The 18544-nt window shown below is 44.2% G+C and overlaps 1 protein-coding gene across 1 annotated transcript; it reads left to right on the top strand.

Annotated features, from left to right (window-relative positions):
• Nucleotides 1-9872: 9872 nt before the first annotated feature.
• On the top strand, nucleotides 9873-14174 carry dmrt2b (doublesex and mab-3 related transcription factor 2b). Its single transcript, XM_061078785.1, has 3 exons — nucleotides 9873-10250; nucleotides 11818-11920; nucleotides 13348-14174. Exons 1-3 carry the CDS (start codon nucleotides 9873-9875, stop codon nucleotides 14172-14174), a joined length of 1308 nt encoding a protein of 435 aa, XP_060934768.1.
• The last annotated feature ends 4370 nt before the right edge of the window (nucleotides 14175-18544 follow it).

The raw sequence follows: 18544 nt of genomic DNA, 5'->3' as shown, positions 1-18544 counted from the left end.
CCATGTTTGCGGCTCCGAGTGGTGATGGTCTCTATTAGATTGTGTGTGTTTGTGCAGCGTGTGCATGCCGCCAGAGTGAAATGACATTAGGAGCCATTTAATACAGCTCCCCGGTGCCGACAAACATCCAAGAATAATCTCACATTTTTGTGGTAATGATGTGATTTGCATTGCAAAGCATCCGTCAGAGGCCTCTGCTGAATCTGCCGGGGACCTCATCACCTCCAGTGTGAGCAGAATATTCTGAGCTCCTGACGGGCGAATAACTTATAACAAGAACCGAGGAATTCAGGTCGGCCTTTTTTGCTATTTTAAGCAAAAATAGAGAATATTTCATTGTTGCCAGAAAAAACATTTGAGTCATTTGAACATTTATCGCATCAGCTTGGAAGCGGTCGCGTCTCTTGTAGGGAAAATGCAGGATAAGCAACAGGAATGTTATTTTTTTTTAATTAGTTGTAACTTATTCAACTGCATTTCTGCTTACGCCTCTCAGAACTGCGGCGCATGAAAATGCTGTTTAACTGAAAGCTTGTTCTTCTGGAGGCTCATTGCGCTACGGTAATTACACAACACCGAGCGCTCTGCTTTGTGTCTGAGGGGATATTGCTTACCATTCATAAAGCCACACCTTCAGTGTGATAGCGGGAGACGAGCCCAAAGACAAAAGAGCCCATAGACCTGAGAGACTGGATCCAATCTGATAGAGGGAGCGAGAGCGGGCTTCTGAATTGAGAAACTCTTGTTCTGCTTTTTATTGAAGCGCAGGGTATCTCATCTGTGGAGCCTTTGAACCTCTGGAAGACAATGCATCACAGGTGATGGGGAGATTGGGAGGAAAGGGGGGGGTATGGCACGGGTACCTCACCTCAACCCAATCCTCAGATGTTGACCACAGGGAGGGAAAGCTGAAGGGGATCAGAGGGAAAGATAATGAGATGGCGTCCAGTGACGGGGGGGCAGACAGGAGATTCTCTGTGTGTACACGGAGCTGCTTTGTCTGCATTATTTAAGAGCTCTCATTAACCTGAGCCTGAAAGAGACGGGATCGATAGACGCAGACACAAAGCGTTTCAGGGCGCGCAGACTGCAGGATCATAGGGAGATATAGGTGCAAGGGGAGGTGGTGGGGGGGTTAAATTCACTCAGAAGAGAGATAACAGAGTGCAGTGTTTCGGTCAGAGGGGGGGGGATCAGCTGCCGTGCATTGATCCAGCCTGAAACCAGACGTGTTAAATACAACATTGATCATGGGCTGTGAGTGTGTGTGTGTGATATGTCACGTGCCCGGATCACTGAAGTCCCACTGGCGCTGTGTTTGTGTTAGGAAAGTCACCTTAAAGACAAAATTAAACAATACACTGTACACTGAGCCGGGGTAGCGAGGTCTGGTCAATACATGCTTTTGGTCAGTCACAGCTGTCAATCATGACAACTAACTCATTAAAACCAAACTTACCAGAATATTAAAAGTTGGACACATGGATACCTTAAAGACCAAATGAAATGTTGCGCTGGTGAGTCACACGTGCAGGAAGAATTGGCAATTAAAACAATGAAAGGTTCAAGTTATTAAAATGTTTATCTAAGGGGGTTTAAACAGTACACTGTAAATAAAGATGGACGTCATTTTGAGCCAGGGCCAGAAGCAATCAAGGATCTGTCTTAGCTGTCAATCATGACAAGTGACTTATTAAAACCAGAAACATTAATAGTTGGACACGTTGATAAGAACAACGTGAAATGACAGAGACTGTCTTTGGCGTGATGTACTTTGACTCTTTGGTTTGGTCCATGTCCCATCTGCTAACTTGGAGGAGGCAGCCAACCACCAGGTGGCGATGCACACACTTTTGGCTTCACTTTCACGTCGTCCATCTTTATGCACAGTCTCCGGTTTAAACCAATATTTGCCTGCAGGTGAATTTATTTTCCTCCCAGCAACAGAATGTCATTTATGTTTATGAGATCACGACAAACTCGTCACATTTCATTAACTACAGTTTCCTCTTCATGTTTAGCACAGGAACCGACGCCTGCGGCGGAGTTACCCAGTGAGAACATCAAGTGTGACAGCTGGGCGACCTGAGAGCTGTGGTGATATCACACGGGCGTAAATGTCCCCGGTTTGATTGCTACCATTTGCCTCATGACATCCCCCCTGAGTCTCGCTCCTAAAATACAAAATAAAAGTCTTGACAGCAGCGGTGCACAGTGACTCACTGTGATGGAGTCATGCTCTCTGCCACACGTCGCTTGTACTAAAACAGTTCAGTGAAACAACCAGAAGGAAACTGAACTGAACATTAACTTATTGTTTGTTTGTGTTCATGGCGAGGTAAGTTTTATTTTTACAGCCCAAATTAACAAGATTTATGTTGAAGTTATTTCAAATCATTTCTTTCCCTTAAAAAAATAATTCAAGTTGTTTTTAATGAACAGGGTGATTTTAGACCTGTGAAAAATAATTGAACCAAAACGAACAGGTGGTCCTGAGTTGGGGGAATATATTCATTTTAAGGTTAAGAATAAAGTCTTCATTATTTATCATCATGCAATTATTTTACTTGACCACAGTTTGGCTTGTTGGCCAATAAAACATGTCATTTGCACATATTGTGCTCATAATTAGGGTCTTGATTTTAATTTGGGTCATTCATGCTCCACTGATCAGAAAACATCACGTTCCTCAAGCTGTCCGTTGCTGCAGATCCTCTTTTGAGCCTCTGTCTGAAAACACTTGGTTTGAGCTCCTGTCTCTTTAATCCTGATGAAGCCCAGTCTGCTTTGATAAAAGGGTTTCAGTCGGGGATTTTTTACTTTGCAGAACTTTTAAAATACACACAAAAACCTGGATAACTCATGTAGAAGAAGGAGAAACCCCGCTGAAACATAATGACTCCCTCGATGCTTAAAGAAAGAAAGAAAGAGAAAGAAAGAAGGGGAACAATGGCAGAGTAAAGGACACGGCGGACTGAAGGGCAGAAGGAGACGCCAACAGCACAAAGTGTCGCCTCAAATGGAGCGTGAGGAAGCAACTTCTGGCTCCTGGAGGATTCTCTTCAGGTCATCAAGCATCACATCATGGAGATGTAAATGTTACTATGGTCACGGCTCCTCTTCCTACATACATGACTCATTCTGAACCCGGGGTCTAATCTTCCTCTGGTTCTCTACCCTCGTCTCCCTCTCTCTCTGTCACTGGTTTCTGGATGAGTTTAATAACCAGCAGAGTCTCGCTACGTCCAACACCATGACTGTACTGACTAGCTTCGGAAACACACACATTACACACAGATGTTCAACCAAACCCATGAAATTAACAAGTTTTGGCAGAAAGCTATCGGCACCGGACCTTGTTAGGAGGTTTCCCAACAAGGCCGTTCTCACAAAATCCGACAATTACCTTCCCTCTAAGCTTTGGGCTCCAGGAAGTGAAACATGAAATGGATTGCGGCCTGACTGGAGCTTGGTAGCCACCGTTAAATGTAAATTACAACTGTGTGTCAGTGTTGGAATAAGCTGAACCGATGGTCAAATTCAAACAAATCTGGTTGGATTTGGTGCAGAACTAAACACTGGAGCCTTCGGTGCAAACTCCTGGAGACTCTGTCCGTGTTGGGGAATGAGTCCCTGCTGCCCAGTCTTCAACTCTCTCTCCTGGGCGGCCGGCAGAGTGGTAAAGTACCATTGTGTCCAGATCAGCCAGGGGAGCGTCTGTGGCTGCAGAATCCAAGACCACCAGGGACCTCAGGGCGGGGGGGTGATGGAGCGGCTCAGGGGAACATGATGAGCGGATTACCAGCAGACAGACCAGGAAGCAGTCTGCGTTTCTGTGGCCATGTGGAGTTTCCAATGGGATTGATTGGGATTTTAAATAAGAGACCAGCAGCAGTGTGGCACTACATGAAGTTATGATGGAAATATGCTTTGCCTGGGCAGCACCTGCAGAGACAAAGCTCACAAGCAGCTTATCCGGTCTGGAGCTCGGGCTCCAGGCGGCGGATTTCATCCTTGAACTGTTTGCATTCAACACACATCCACAGAAACAGCTGCTTCCAGTCCCAGGGTAACTCATAAAATAACAAGACATAAGAGTGACATGACAGGAGACTTTGAGATGGAAGAAATCCGTTAGGTGGAGAAGGAACAGTGTTAAAAAGCTGAAAGCTGTTGATCAAAGTCAATAACAGTCTTAAATAGGGCATTAATAATATCAGATATCTGGAAAACACAAAATCTTGATAAAAAACTAAAAGACTTGAGGGTCATATGTTGTGACCTCACACAGTTGCAGGTCCTCACATCGTAAATCAACATTTCTAATTGCGAGGTAAGTTTTATTTTTACAGCCTAATTTATTGATTTTAGACCTGTGAAAAATAATTTAACCCAAACGAACAGCTGGTCCTGAGTTGGGGGAATATATTCATTTTAAGGTTAAGAATAAAGTCCATTATTTATCATCATACAATCATCTTACGTGACCACAGTTTGGCTTGTTGGCCAATAAAACATGTCATTACGGGTTGTGCATGTATCTGTGGATTGCACATTTAGATACCGTCTCAGTATTTGTCACTTGTTGCACCTTCACCTGCTTTATATTAAAAAACACAACATGGACATCTCACAGTTTGGTAGAAAACCTGAGTCTCTGAGACTTGATGGATTTTTCTCCTTCACTATCTGACCGCAGCCGGCTGTTTCCATCTCTCTCTCTCACTCCCACACCGGTGCGACTGTATCACTGCTCCCCGGACGGATAAATCAGGTCCAGTCGGTGCCTCAGATAAAGTTTAATCTCTCCACTGAGCTCTGGACCTGCTTTTACCCTGGAGATGCCCACACGTCAGTTCTCATGAGGGCAGGTATAGTGTGAGTGTGGTGCAGACCTGCTGCTGGTCTCCAGAACCCAAGCACAGCTTTATTCACAGTGACATATTTTACAGTCGAAATAAACCCCCAATGAGACAGTATATATTCACTCTACATAATATTTATATGTGTTTTTTATGGGCAATATACAGGATTTAGCATTGAACCATCAATTTCCAGGTTGCCAAGCAATAACTGGTTATGATGGCTGTGGCAGAATTACCACTTTACAAATATAAGATACAAATTTCATGAATGTCGGTATTTCAGACTTTTTATTTGCCTTATTTATTTATATTTCTTTGGTTATTTTTTACTATTTTATTTTACTTGTCTTGTATTTTCATATCGGCTTTAAAAATGTCTTTGCTTATATATTTTCAGCTGTATAAAGAGTAGTTTAATAACAGGAAGAAGAAAGAAGGGAAGAAATATGAGAGAGAACAAGATGAAGGAGAAGAACAACTCCAAGAATATACAATATGAGCAGTAATAATACAGTGGAAAAGGTGCATTAGTGCTTTGTTAATGTTTAATAATGTGATGGTGGCGAGTCTCAGGCCTCACTGATGCATCCTGGTCTTTCTGCAGCATTTCAGACATGCTCCTCCTCGACCTCACCTTGACCTCCTTGAAGGAAACGGTGGAAAAATAAATCCTGCCTCCGTGTTGTGAGCCAGGCGGCTCTCACACCGAGCCTGGAGCCCGAGGACTGGATTACTGTACGTCCTCTTCATCCGCTGCCAACATTTACTATTTGTATTAAAACCCTATTGTGACGAGGTAAACTGTGAGATGTTTTATTATCAGCCGACTCCAGACATGATCCTCAAACGGCCGTGCGCAGGAAATAAAAGAAGTCCCAGACAGCACCTGATTGTGTCTCGTATGATGAGGTGAGAAGTGCACGTGAGCAGGCGTTTGTTTCATCATAACAGGCTTGACAAACTCAGATAGTCTCCGAGGTGCGGGTTAAACCTCCCCTGCAAAAACTGTCAACTTAATGGCCCCTGCCGAACGCCGATAACTGCCAAGGTGTCTCCCGCTCTTTGGAAGTCGCTGGATAAAGTAGCTAAAGCCTTTGTGTGAAAGGCACCGTGAAACGCAGCCCGGTGCGTTCTGAGATCTCTCTTTGAAGCCAGCTGACATTCAGCTCAGGCTTGTGTTTATAAATGCACCCTGCCTCCTCTAACTCCTCTAACTCCTCTGTTTTCCCGTTTTGTAAACTTCAGAACATTCCGTGAAGTTGGAGCACAGCCTCTCGTCCTTGAGGGTAAACTCACAGGTTGTCCGCCTTTTTTCCTGTTTTGTTTTTGAGTCAGGGAGAGGCCGACAGGGGAGCGCACGCCGGCGGCCCGAGTGGTGGGAGCCGAGGAGTCTGTCAAACCACATCTTAGCTATGAAAATGGAAGTGGAGATGGGCAGCGGCTCTGAGAACAAGCAAAGGATGCAGAGGAGCGGGAAGGAGGAGATTGTGTGATGAGAATGCCAGAACACCGTGTCACTGCTGATGACAGTCAATTTGTCTGAGAGTCAAGGGGCTCTGAGCGGTGCTCTCTGATGCCAGCAGCCGCAGAGCTGATGGTATTAATAAGTGGATACTTACCTGTTCCCCATGAATATACTGCACGGCATCGCATGCATGTACCACCCAGTATGTACCGAGCTACAGGAGCATTTATCCATATCTGAAGACTCTTCTCACCAGGGATCAGATTCAGTGTTTAAGCACCTTTAATAACCGGTTCTGCAGGATTATACCCAAAGGAGGAATGTGTGACTTTGACAAAGAACAGTGCAATTTAAAGATATATTGTACAGGAAAGCTAGATTCTGATTTTTTGCATCCTGTTCATTCATGAATCTTTCAATTTCCATAGGAAGTCCTCAGCTTTCATTTATTACCTCCACCATGTTTTCATCTGTGTTAGTTACTTTTTCTGCTATTTTGCAGGATTATGCAAAAATATAAGTGACTGATGACCTCAAGATTTGAAGGATTTGTTAAAGGCTAGGGGAAAATTTTGTGGAAATCCGGCCAGATCCAGGATTGTTTTTTAACTTTAAGATTTGAGCATTTTGCTAAATTAGGGAATAATTCATTGATCTTGCTGAAAATTCAGGCATATTTAGGCGACTGATATATATGAGTACAGTATTGTGCAGACCCCTAAAATCTGGATCTTGGGAATTTAAACGTGGTTTCATAAGGGGACCACATATTAAAGATATTGCTTCTCCGTCTCTTTCCTCCCAATTTACAAACCCCCTTCATCCATGCACATGTTCAACTCAACCATTGTCCTCTTTCCTTAATCGTCTTAATTCTGTTGACAGGACATTGTTATCTATGAAAAAAAAAACGACAGAACACACAGGAAAAACAAACAGAAACTTTCCAACATAAGCACCAAAAGTACATTTAAACAGATCAACAACTTGAGAACATTGCAAATATTGAAACTCAACTTCAAACGCACCATGAGAACTGACTCTACATCACTTGATACCCTTTGCTCCTGCCTGTATAACGGTGGCACGGCTGCAGATTACATTATCGGCTGTATCCCTTTCATGATTATATATTTTTTATCTTCAATATCTGATCCTTTAACCCTTTATGATCTGACGACGCCCTGAGATCTCCTGGCCGAGCCCTCCTGGCCGTGTCTCAGTCTGAAGATCAACATCAAAGGTGACTGGGTCTTTATCGGAGCCCTGGGACTCTGGAATATAAGATACTGTGTGGAAACAGCAGGTTTTCTCTATGACTTATTCATTACACATAACTTATAGTCAGGTTCTGTGCATTTATGGGCATCAACATTGTGCACACTTGCATATGGAAATACAGGCCTTGAATACGCTGCAGCAAAAATGTCGGTGCTTTTGAAAGAAATTCCCTCGGGAGCAGAAAATTGAACAGAGAGAATCTGCAATTTAAATATAATCTGAAGTGTTTGTAGTGACGCTGTGCAGATAATGAGTTAATCACCGCTTTGCCCGAAGCCAGGAGTGCAAACTGTGGTAATTGCTTTTAATGAGCTCAACTTGTAGCAAAGCCCGAGTTAGTTATGCCTCGACTAGTTTAGGAAAACTATGTTAGGAAACAGAGGAACAAACAAATAGTCAGACGCTGAATATTATTCAAATGACTTGACTGAAGCTTTGGGTGAAGAGTCAAATTACCCCCGAGGTGTAATTACACACTCCATCCAGAAGGGAGCACACTCTTCATACCCTCTCGGCTGAGGAGTCCATGGAGCTGCAGCTTTTTCATGGTGATGTTGGGGTCAAGGAAACATCAGGTCTTTTTATAGCCTTCATTATCATTGGGAGCAGCAGCATAGCGTCAACATCCCATGAAATCCTCTGTATACATAATCTATAGCTCACATGACAAACCAAGGACAAGCACAGCAGCAGCAGCAGTTCTGTTGATTAAAGATAATCAGTATAAGTAACGATTATTCCATCTCCTCATCGTGCTTCATTCCTCCTATCAGCGTGAAATGATATTCAGCTTTTAAGAAGGTGAGATTTTAAGTAATCCAAACCAAAGTTAAAAACACTTACCTTCACTAAGTGGGAATATTTTTTATAAATAATAATATTTTTTTTTCACTTTCAGGCTCAGAAATAGGTGACACTGGAAACATCAAGAGAGCCATTAAAACCATTGAATCATTTAAACGGTTATTATGAATAAATATGAGCATGAAGAGGACCCCCCCCCCTTCTCTCCCACCTCCTCTCTTTTCCTCACTGGCCTTCTCTCCCTGAGGCTCATGGGTAATTAGTCCATATTACAGCAGTCTGGTATTAAACATACAGCTCACACATATGTGCAACCTCAAGGACACCGAACCAAGGTGTACTTTATTTTATGATTAGCCTATTACTAATGTTATGATATTTATAATTAGGCCTATGATAAGGGGATGTAGTTTGATGATATTAAAATGAAATCGTTCCAGGTGGAAATGCTGATATTTGCTGCCTAGATTTCAATGTATCTTCTCTTGAAGTTCTGACCTTCGTGCGTCTGGCAGGATCCCAGCTCTGTGGTGAAAGGTGAGAACCTCTTCAGAGATGGAGGGCAGGGCAGGACCGGGCAGGTACATGTGTTTACAGACGAGGGGGTGGGGAGAAGGGAGGGCAGGGATTGAGGGGGGAGTTGCAATGGGTTTCCCCCAAATCGTTCTTCTCCTGGGTCCCGAGCCAGGACCTCGGCATTGTGGCCCGGGGGTTCTGCCATCCACTCGTTCTTGGAAAGTGCGTCAGGGAGCAGCTGAGAGGGGCTTGACATTTCAAACGTCTGGCGGGGGGCTGCAAAGTTTCCACCCTGAGAACTTTGACATGCATCAGCAGCAGCAGCAGCAGCAGCAGCAGAGAGGAGGAGGACACATCACCTCACGGGTGGGTGCTGGCCATTGGTTTTCTGTACAGCTGTTGTTGGGTCTCCGGGGGTCGTTGCATGGCCGTTTGGTTTCTGATGGAAGTTGGTTTATTTGAAGAAGAGAAATCTGTGTGCTGGCATGTTACAGGTGGTTTGTTGGATTTACTAATATGAAAAATGCGTGCGTAAAAGTGCTCCACCGCTGTTATTGATAAGTTCTCCTGGCTGTTTAATAAGAACATTTCACTCAGGATCAATAAGCTTATTTTTGCAACATTTCCACGGTGATAATCAACAGCATAAACGCTTCTGATTCGTTGTATTTTGAGTCAAAATCCTGCGCAAAGTTGTGCGTAAAAGTGCTCCACCGCTGTGGTTTATCAGCTCTCCTGACTCTTTAATAAGAACATTTCACTCAGGATCAATTAGTGTATTTTTTTACACCAATTCCACGGTGATAATCAACAACATTAACGCTTCTGATTCGTTGTATTTTGAGTTAAAATCCTGCGTAAAGTTGTGCGTAAAAAGTCCTCTCAGCTTCAGCCTCAACGCGCATTAAAAGTGGGATCCCTGTGTTTACTGTTAGTCATAGATGTCCTCTCAGCTGGAAGGAGGAGGCCTGCAGCAGGAGACCACCACGGCCACATCCGAGGAGCTGGAACCCGAACGAGCTGCTGACGTGACGAGTCCTGACGGATGCGCCGGGCACCGCGGCTCCATCCCCGGGGACGGAGGACAGGACGAAGCGGACCTGTCCCCGGAGGTCCAGCAGCTGCAGAGGCCTCCTCGCAAGATGACCCGGAGCCCTAAGTGCGCCCGCTGTCGGAACCACGGGGTCGTGTCCTGTCTGAAGGGACACAAGCGGTTCTGCCGCTGGAGGGACTGTCGCTGCGCCTGCTGCCTGCTGGTGGTCGAGCGGCAGCGCGTCATGGCGGCGCAGGTCGCACTCAGGCGGCAGCAGGCGGCGGAGGTGAGGAGAGCACAAGGCCAGGTCAGTGTGTTATAATACAATACAAGTAAAATGTCCTGGGTGGAAATATCGTTTGTGTTTGGGGGAAAGTACAGCGTTAAACTTCAAGGCTAGAATAAAAGTTCTCGCTTCATAATCTCCTGTCGCTGTCCATAATATCTGTGAAGATAAATAACACTATATTTTGTACTTTACATAAGTGTGAAGAAATGTTCCTGGGGGGGTGGGTGTTGTTATTTATCATCTTTAATGTGTGTGTGACAGAAGTCTGACTATAGGCCTTTATCATGGCTGCACATATGGAGACAGTTTTTCTTTCTAAATAAAAAGTTATATTTGCAATAACAGCTCGAAGGTTAGATGGGTTTTTGTTGTTGTCGTTTTTATTTGACCATTTTATTCAAGTTTATTTTCTAATATATGAAAATTATTTTCTAGTATGGCTTGTATTATTCTAGAGACTTGAGAGTAAGCTGTATAGTTTTTTGAGTTGATCATGATCAAGGTCCATTTTACAAGTGAGAATGTACACAACAAGAAAATACAGCAACACAAAGCAGTTGTCACAGACACACAAATTTAAACTTGAATAAATAATAAATATAAGGAATATGACTAAGTCGAATCTTCACCCTTCAAAGTGTCTCTAACATCAGTTTGTTTTGAGGCTCATCAACTGATAGGAAATATGTGTTAAATCTTAATCATTTCAATACATAAATTGTGTCACAAAATAATGTTGTGGATAAAACTCTATCTCAAAATATAACTGCGATAATATGTTTAGTATATAACAGGGTATTTATACTGTCCTCTCTACAAAATTGCCTACTTGCATTCTTGTAATGTCAGGAGAAAGCAACCGTCCCTCACTCTTTTTTTCTCAAGTCATTTTATTTATAAAGCACATTTAAAACAACTAGAATGAAATTAAAAAGTATAATTGAATATAACATGGAAAGAGAAAAAAGCATGACATGGTAAAAGCCAAATGAAACAGAAACAAAATAAAAAACAGAGACAAACTCATGAGGTTACACAAACACAAGGGATGCGTTTGTGTAAAATCTAAATGGCACTAAAAAGCATGAAATAGAAAACATGAGGGTCGTCAGTTCAGCTTCAAACGTGTTTATACAGCGGTGAAACTTGGTAAAATAGTTATTATTCGGCTCCAGCAGACGCTCGTCCTCTTCCCTTGGAGCAGGGAACAACCCGGAGCAGCTGCTCGGAGGAACTCAGAGATCTGGGCATGGAAGCAGAGCTCAGAGATGCACTGAAGCACCAGATTTAAAAAACAAATAACAGAACCTTAAACTCAATCCCACACTTGCTCGGATCCAAGTACAGAAGCTGTTTTTATTCCTGGTACCAGTTAACAATGTCGCTGCGGCCCTGTGCAAATGAGACAAGGACAAGTGGCCAAGATCACTGCAATTTAAATCTTTGAATCACACAGACCTTTACTTGCCTCTTACATAATGTATTGAATCGCTTTAATAGCACATGGGGGACGGTCTCAGTGCGCCATGATTATGTTTAACTCCTGTTCCCATGTTCCTCTCAGGGCAAGAGGGGGGTCAGGTGTGCGGCTCCGCTGCGGAGGACGGCGTATCAGCGTTACAGCCGAGCAGCCGAGCCCAGCCTCCTGACCAAGAGCATCCTGCAGGGTAACGTTTAATTATCTCCTTTCTCATTAACATCACTCTCTTCTCCCGGACTGTGGCAAAAAGTAGTTTTTCTTTTTTCCTGTAGAACCAGATGAAAAGCTTTAAGTCGACTTTCTTATTTTGCCCTATTGATTTTTACTCTTTTACATTCGTCTGAATTCATGCAAGGTCACAAATGAATCATCTGTTGGTGGAGGGAGTGATTCATCGTTACACTGAAGAGTCAAACTAAATATAAAAAAACACAATGTTTTGCTTATAAAAGGTTGAAAACTCACACGTCAGAGGTAGTTTATTTCCTAGAAAGGATAATTGTAGAGAAAGGGCCATTCAAATAAAATGTTTCGTTCAATTTCTGAGCATCTCAACCTTAAAGCAACACTGTGTAACTTTTACTGAGCAACAGCGCCCTCTGCAGCCACACTTGGTAATACATTTTACAAGCGATTAAGTTGTTTCCATGTAGAGCAAAAACAACCTTAATCAATGTGTGATATCAACAGGATATTACCCATGATCCCCGGCTCCCTGAACCAAAAGAGCTGCGGCCGTAACAAATCCATCAAACTCTGTTTAGAATTCTTCGTGTTTTAAAAGGTTTCGTGGCTGAAAATCGGAGATAAACGCAAATCAATAGTTCAACATTTCTCTTCTGTTTGCTGGAGCGGATTCTGACAGTTGAAGCTGTGACACAGGAGATCGAACCCCCCCAGCAAAGTGACACAGAGCAAGAGTAAGAGCAGGGTGAAGAATGGGAGCAATGCAACAAAATCCTTTTATCATTATAACGAAGCAGTTCTTTAAGGGCAAATAATTGCATAATGTTGCTTTAGCCAACACCAATGCATAATTAATCCCACCGTTAACACAAAATTAATATAGATTAAGCCGGTTTTTAGCTTTAGTCTTTGTAGGGTTGAGCTCTGTTTTCCCATAATAGGACGTGTCACTGTAACTGGCCGTGTTAAAGAATAATAGTGTAAGTGATAGTTACACACATGTACATGTACTGTGAATACACTATGTTTGGCCTACATGTGAATACACTCTGTTCTTGTACAGATTCTCTTTGGCTGACACCACCTGTGCTTCTCTCTGGGACGCCATTACTCACACTTAATTTATTTAAACAAACCTGATCACTCTTTACTTTACAACAACAGGCTGTTATGGTAATATATAGTGTGTATTAATACCGTTTGGCTTGCTGTCAAATCCCGCTGGAAGCTGTGTCCTCTGTGTCGCCCTCTCAGCCTCCCTGTGCTCACACTAAAGCACCAACCACGGCGCTAACTAACTGGAATATTAAAATAATAAACAACAAAGTACTCAAACGTTAATGCAACAATTAACTGCTTGGAGCGATTTCATAGTTCATGAATGTGTTATGTCTATATAACAGAATGTGGCTTTGCTCCCGTGTTCAGGTCTGAAACCGCTGGGGCCTCCGGAGGAAGACGCCCCCTGCTGGTCCAAGCAGGCGCAGCGGGACCGTGCACACTTCACGTGCCCGTCCATCAGCGCCCGGATGAGGAAGAGACGAGCCTTCGCGGACAAGGAGCTGGAGAACGTGATGCTGGAGCGAGAGCTGAGGCAGAGGGAGCTACAGAGTGAACTGACCTTCTCGTCCTCCGTCCTCGTCCCCGTGCTCCACCCGCCGCCGCTGCCCGTCTCCCCCCCCGGCCTCCACTGCTGCGCTCTGGACAAGGACCCGGCTGCTGCAGGGACGTCGGGCTACGTCTACAAATACAAGCCTCCGCTGTACGAGTGCGACTTCCAGTTCTGTCACTTCTTCCACCTGAGGAGCAGAGCTCCCGCAGAAGGTGACTTTAATGACTTCTTACGCCGAAGCACAGAGGGAGCCAGGCGGGAAGAGGAGGTGCAGAGCGGATGGAGAGTTTCTGAGAGGAAAGACCGAGCCGAGCTGATGTGTCCAGCGTCACAACAGGGACTCAGAAATCACTGCAACACTAGTCTGCCGCGTCTAGAACTCATCAAATCCCCCTCAGACCCAGAAGTAATGGACTCAAACTGCTTGTCCGTCACACGCTCTGGTTTCAGATCAGATCAGAGCGGCCTGGGCGGAGCAGACGTCAGTGGGAGCAGCAGGACTCATGATCCCAGACCCCTGTCGGCTCGAGCCGCCCAGGCAGGTCCTCGTGAAGACTCTGTGAAGAGTCCTCACGGCAGCTCAGGCAGGACTCCGGCTGTGAGGCCATTACCCTTCTCTGTGGAGGCTCTGCTCAGGACCTGACGGGCAAATGGAAAGAGGCGTGGAGCAGTTTGTTTATGTGTGGACCAAGTGGAGGGAAGAAATATAGAAAGGGCCAGTTGCAGGCTTTGATACACTTTTCATACAAAAGAGCTTGTTGCTACAAAGTGGGAAGAGCTGAAATATTGGTGTTCTTATATTTCATGAAAATGTATTTTACCAAATTTTAATATTCATTAACAATATAACAAAGAAAGATATGTACTTCAATTTACACTGAGCATATTCTGTGCAAATATATACTTTGAAAAAAAAGGAAGGCTTTTTTATTGTCCTCTGTCAGCAACAGGGCCGGATCTACACTTCTCAGATAAGGGGGGATTTGAAATTTGGGACGGGCACCTTTTCACACAGTGGACTTAGTGTTTAGCAAAGTTTTAAAGAACGTGTCACTGTGGGAAATTAAAGCAAGCTGTGGTATTCTAACAATAATAATAATTCTTCCAATTATAGAGATGACTATGACTTTGTGTGTGTGTCTGTGTGTTGTCTGTGTATGTGTGCGTGCCCAGTTACCTTTTCCTCAAGTGCTGGTACTTTAATAAAGAAGCTACACAATTATTTTATAGTAATCAACCGATCATAGTGATGAATTTGGCCCAGGACAAACGTGATCACTGAAAACAGTTTCAACTGTGCTAGAACTTTGTCTGGAGGCCGAGGCGACACCAGATTTGATCGATTATCTACACAGGAAACCCCCTGTTGGGTGGCATTGCCCACCCCTGCTCATTTGTAGATTTGGGCCCGGTCAGCGATGTGGTAAATATATCCTGACCCGCTCTCATTAATCATCTTTTATTCTCTCTCTCTCTTCCTGCAGGAGAAGTAAAAAGCACAACCCCTAAAACAAAGTAGATGAAAAAATTCAAGCAGTGTTTGAACTTGTGCCCAATTCTCACTTTACACTTTGATATTTTGAAATCAAAGTGTGGATGTGGCTGCGCTGCTCTCTGGGATCACGGTGTCAAAACAACCCAGGTGCTGCTCAGAAAATCTGTTTTTAACTCGGAGGAAAACCAACAAAGAGAGGGAGGAACATGAGGTGAAGCGGGCGGCTCGCCAGGAAGACGGCGAAGCAAAGAGTTTCCAAAAATGTTTCTGCATCAGCACGGAGAGGTTGAGAGTGAACCCTCCAAGAGTTTCATGCATGTCGGTTTCTTTTCTACCAAGTATTCATTATCTATTGGTTTTTCTTAAGCTCCTTTTTGTTGGCTGTTTTGGCAGAAAGCAGTAGATCATCACGTCTGTACGACACCCACTGATCACTGACTGTTTAATATTTTACACGATTTTATTCCATCGAACACGAGCTATATATTCACCAAAGGGTGAATGGGGGGGGTGCCAGCGTTGCCAAGGCAACATTGTTCTTCACGCACGCTTATGTATCCTGACGCCGGCTGAATTTGTTTGAACACGCATCTGATCCATATCCACTCGCTGCTCTGTAATCTCACAAAGATGGAGGTCAGATACTTTTGACAACTCTGGACCTCGTGGCGTCAACACGGAGCTGATAGCGCCGCTCTGCGTCTCGTGTATCTAGCAGCAGATCAGAATGCCTTTCTCGCCGTCCTTTCACGGGCACACAGAGCGGGGGGGCGGGAGGGAGATTGGCACAAAGGAAGATGAGAATGTGAGCCTGTAAAAAAAAAAGAAAAGATAAATGAATGTGTGCCATTGTGTTTTACAGCGGCCCGTTTCACGATGTTCAGATTTCCTCTTTGCACAGAACGCATATTGCCATTTCCACCGCAGCGTTAAGAAGATAATCATCAATCCCAAAGGGGCGATAATGACGTCTGTGAAGAATAACACAGAGAATGTAAATCAATTTGCCCCACAGCGCAGCCCAGGGGGGGGGGACTTATTTGTCTGGTTCCCTCCATGTTTCATTCTGAGGCGTCCCGGCGGCTTAACAGATAGAAATCCTGCTCCTGAGAGCCACTCATTCCACCATTCTTGTTCGGAGTGGACAGATTAGCTCCTACCTCTGTTCTGTGCTCTTTTGGTTTGATCTACAATGGCCAAGTTTATTAACATTCACTCTGAGGGCCTCGGGGAGTGAAGGAGAGAGAGAGAGAGCAACCTGTGTGTGATGCCAAAAGGCTGACGAAGCAGTTTCTACAGGTTGAAGCATGTTGTTGGAGGTGAAGCAGCTCCAGCCCGTCTCCTTCCCCACCCTCATGCTTCCCGTCGCCCACCTCTGTCTCTCCTGCTGTTTCACTCTCTAGTTCGGCCTCATTTCCATTTCAGCCGGATTGATTTCAGGCTGTTTTCGAGGCCGAGGAGCTTTGTAGTTTCCCTCGTGCAGACGCAGGAGTGGCGGGAGAGGAAGCGCTAGCGGGTGGGCGGGACATGACAGGAGAGCGAGAGTACCAAAATCTTTTAGTTTCACCTCCACCCTGTTATTTCGGACAAGAAGGCCGTCTCTCTCTCTCCTCTGACAGCGAGCACACACACGCCGTGTTTCATGGCCCAGCGTGAAGCCGCCACACGACAAGCTGTGTGGTGCAGAACCATCAGAAATGATCTTTGTTTTCCCATCGCATTCATTTCCTCCAGCACGCCGCCCTGGTTGCTCTCGCTGTGTGTGAAAGCAGACGTGCAGAGGGAAGGTGAATTTCCCATCCAGCGACCACACTTGAGGACCTGACGTCAGAGCCTCTCCGGCTTGTTTGGTCGGATCAGTTATTTTTCCCCCTCGGACACATCATCAGGAACATTCGGTGTCAGGGTTCAGTGGAAAGCCTTTGATGGAGCTGCCAGCGCTGCTCATTACAGACGGAGAGTTCTCTGGGAGCGCCTGGCACTCGGTTGGCACTTCGACCAGAGCTGCAATCCAAATTCAATAGTGCTGTTATTACTGGAATGTTCGGTCAGTGAAAGGAACTCGGCGGGTTGATATGGACACTGAGTTTCATGAGATAGAAGCACAGAGTCACTTCTTATTGATTTTCTGGTCGATTTATGTAAGAAAAACAAGCTCAGTAACTCAAGATCAAATCAAATTGTAACACTTTGTATGTTAAGGTGCACAACACGTCTCCATTTCCTCCAACTATCCAGAAATGAAGCCCAAATATTCCAGATATGGACACAGCCGTCTTGAGTATTTGGAGCCTGTTGACCGATCGCCAGCGTGTCTCAGCTGTCAATCAAAACCTTCCACCAGGTTTTTATAGCGTCAAATAACTAATCAAAACTAAACTCATCTGTAAAACGAACGCTTTGGCAAACACCAGTATTATAAATGAAAGGAACCATATTTTGGAAGACAAATTGTTTAACATTTACTGACTTTATTAGTTTGGTCCACGTCCCATCCACTATCATGGAGGAGGTGAAGTTTGTGACCTGTACTCCAGCTAGACACTAGGGGGCGATCAAGATAAACTGGCTTCACTCATTGGGATCTGTCCTCTGTGGTTCTACTTGTCTGCCGTTATAAAACCAATATCATAACGATATTTTTTACTTGTTATAATACTTATTCCCATATGAATTTAAATTAGGTTTGAGTTGCAGGTGACTTTAAGATTATTATTCATTAATTATTCAAGATATAACAATACATTTAGAGCTTTGACTGATTGTTCAGACACATTCTGGTCGGTGATTGGTTGCATGACGACATTTTTAAAGCTGCAACCATAATGTTTGAGTGACGTCATTTTGTTGTGTGAGGTTTGAATTTTTCTTTATTTAGTTTTCTGTCCTGAGAAATGTGTGATGTACTTTTTTGTTCTTAATTTAGCTGCTCAGAAAAATTATTTCAAGTTTGTTAATTGTTTTATTTTTTGACAATGATACAAACATATTGAAAGCTTCATTGTTTTAGCAGCTTTAGCAGAATGACTGACAGTAACTACAGACATTCTCAAGGTACTGCAGGAGATATATAATATACATGTTATCACATTCCTCACAGGGAAACAGCCGAGCAAACCTAACCTAGTTTTGCTGATGTTGTAATAAGCCATTATTTAATTTAAGTTAGTTACTTTCCCCCAAAGACAAATACTCCTACGTGGTTTTACATGTTTTTGATTCTCCTGTGTAAGAACTTGCTGCTGATGGATGTTATCATCGCACTCCAGACCGTGTTCCCTCTATTTATTCCACTGAGTGTCTGCAACATTGCGTATCAGGGTTCAGGGCTCGGCGTTTGATGCGTCTTGCCAACTCGCCACGCTCTTGAGATTCTCTCCTGTCCCACCCTGCCCTGCAACAGCCCGGCACGCCGCTCAGTGTTCGGTGACCGAGGGAGGTTCAGAGATACTGGTGTAAGGTTACACTGCAGCTGCAGCGTGTGTGTGTGTGTGTGTGTGTGGAATGAAAGCATCTTC

The sequence above is a fragment of the Limanda limanda genome, chromosome 9 (assembly GCF_963576545.1).
Source record: "Limanda limanda chromosome 9, fLimLim1.1, whole genome shotgun sequence".
Lineage (NCBI taxonomy): Eukaryota > Metazoa > Chordata > Actinopteri > Pleuronectiformes > Pleuronectidae > Limanda > Limanda limanda.
The sequence above is the reverse complement of the archived record's forward strand: the minus strand, read 5'-3'. Positions and strand labels throughout refer to the sequence as shown.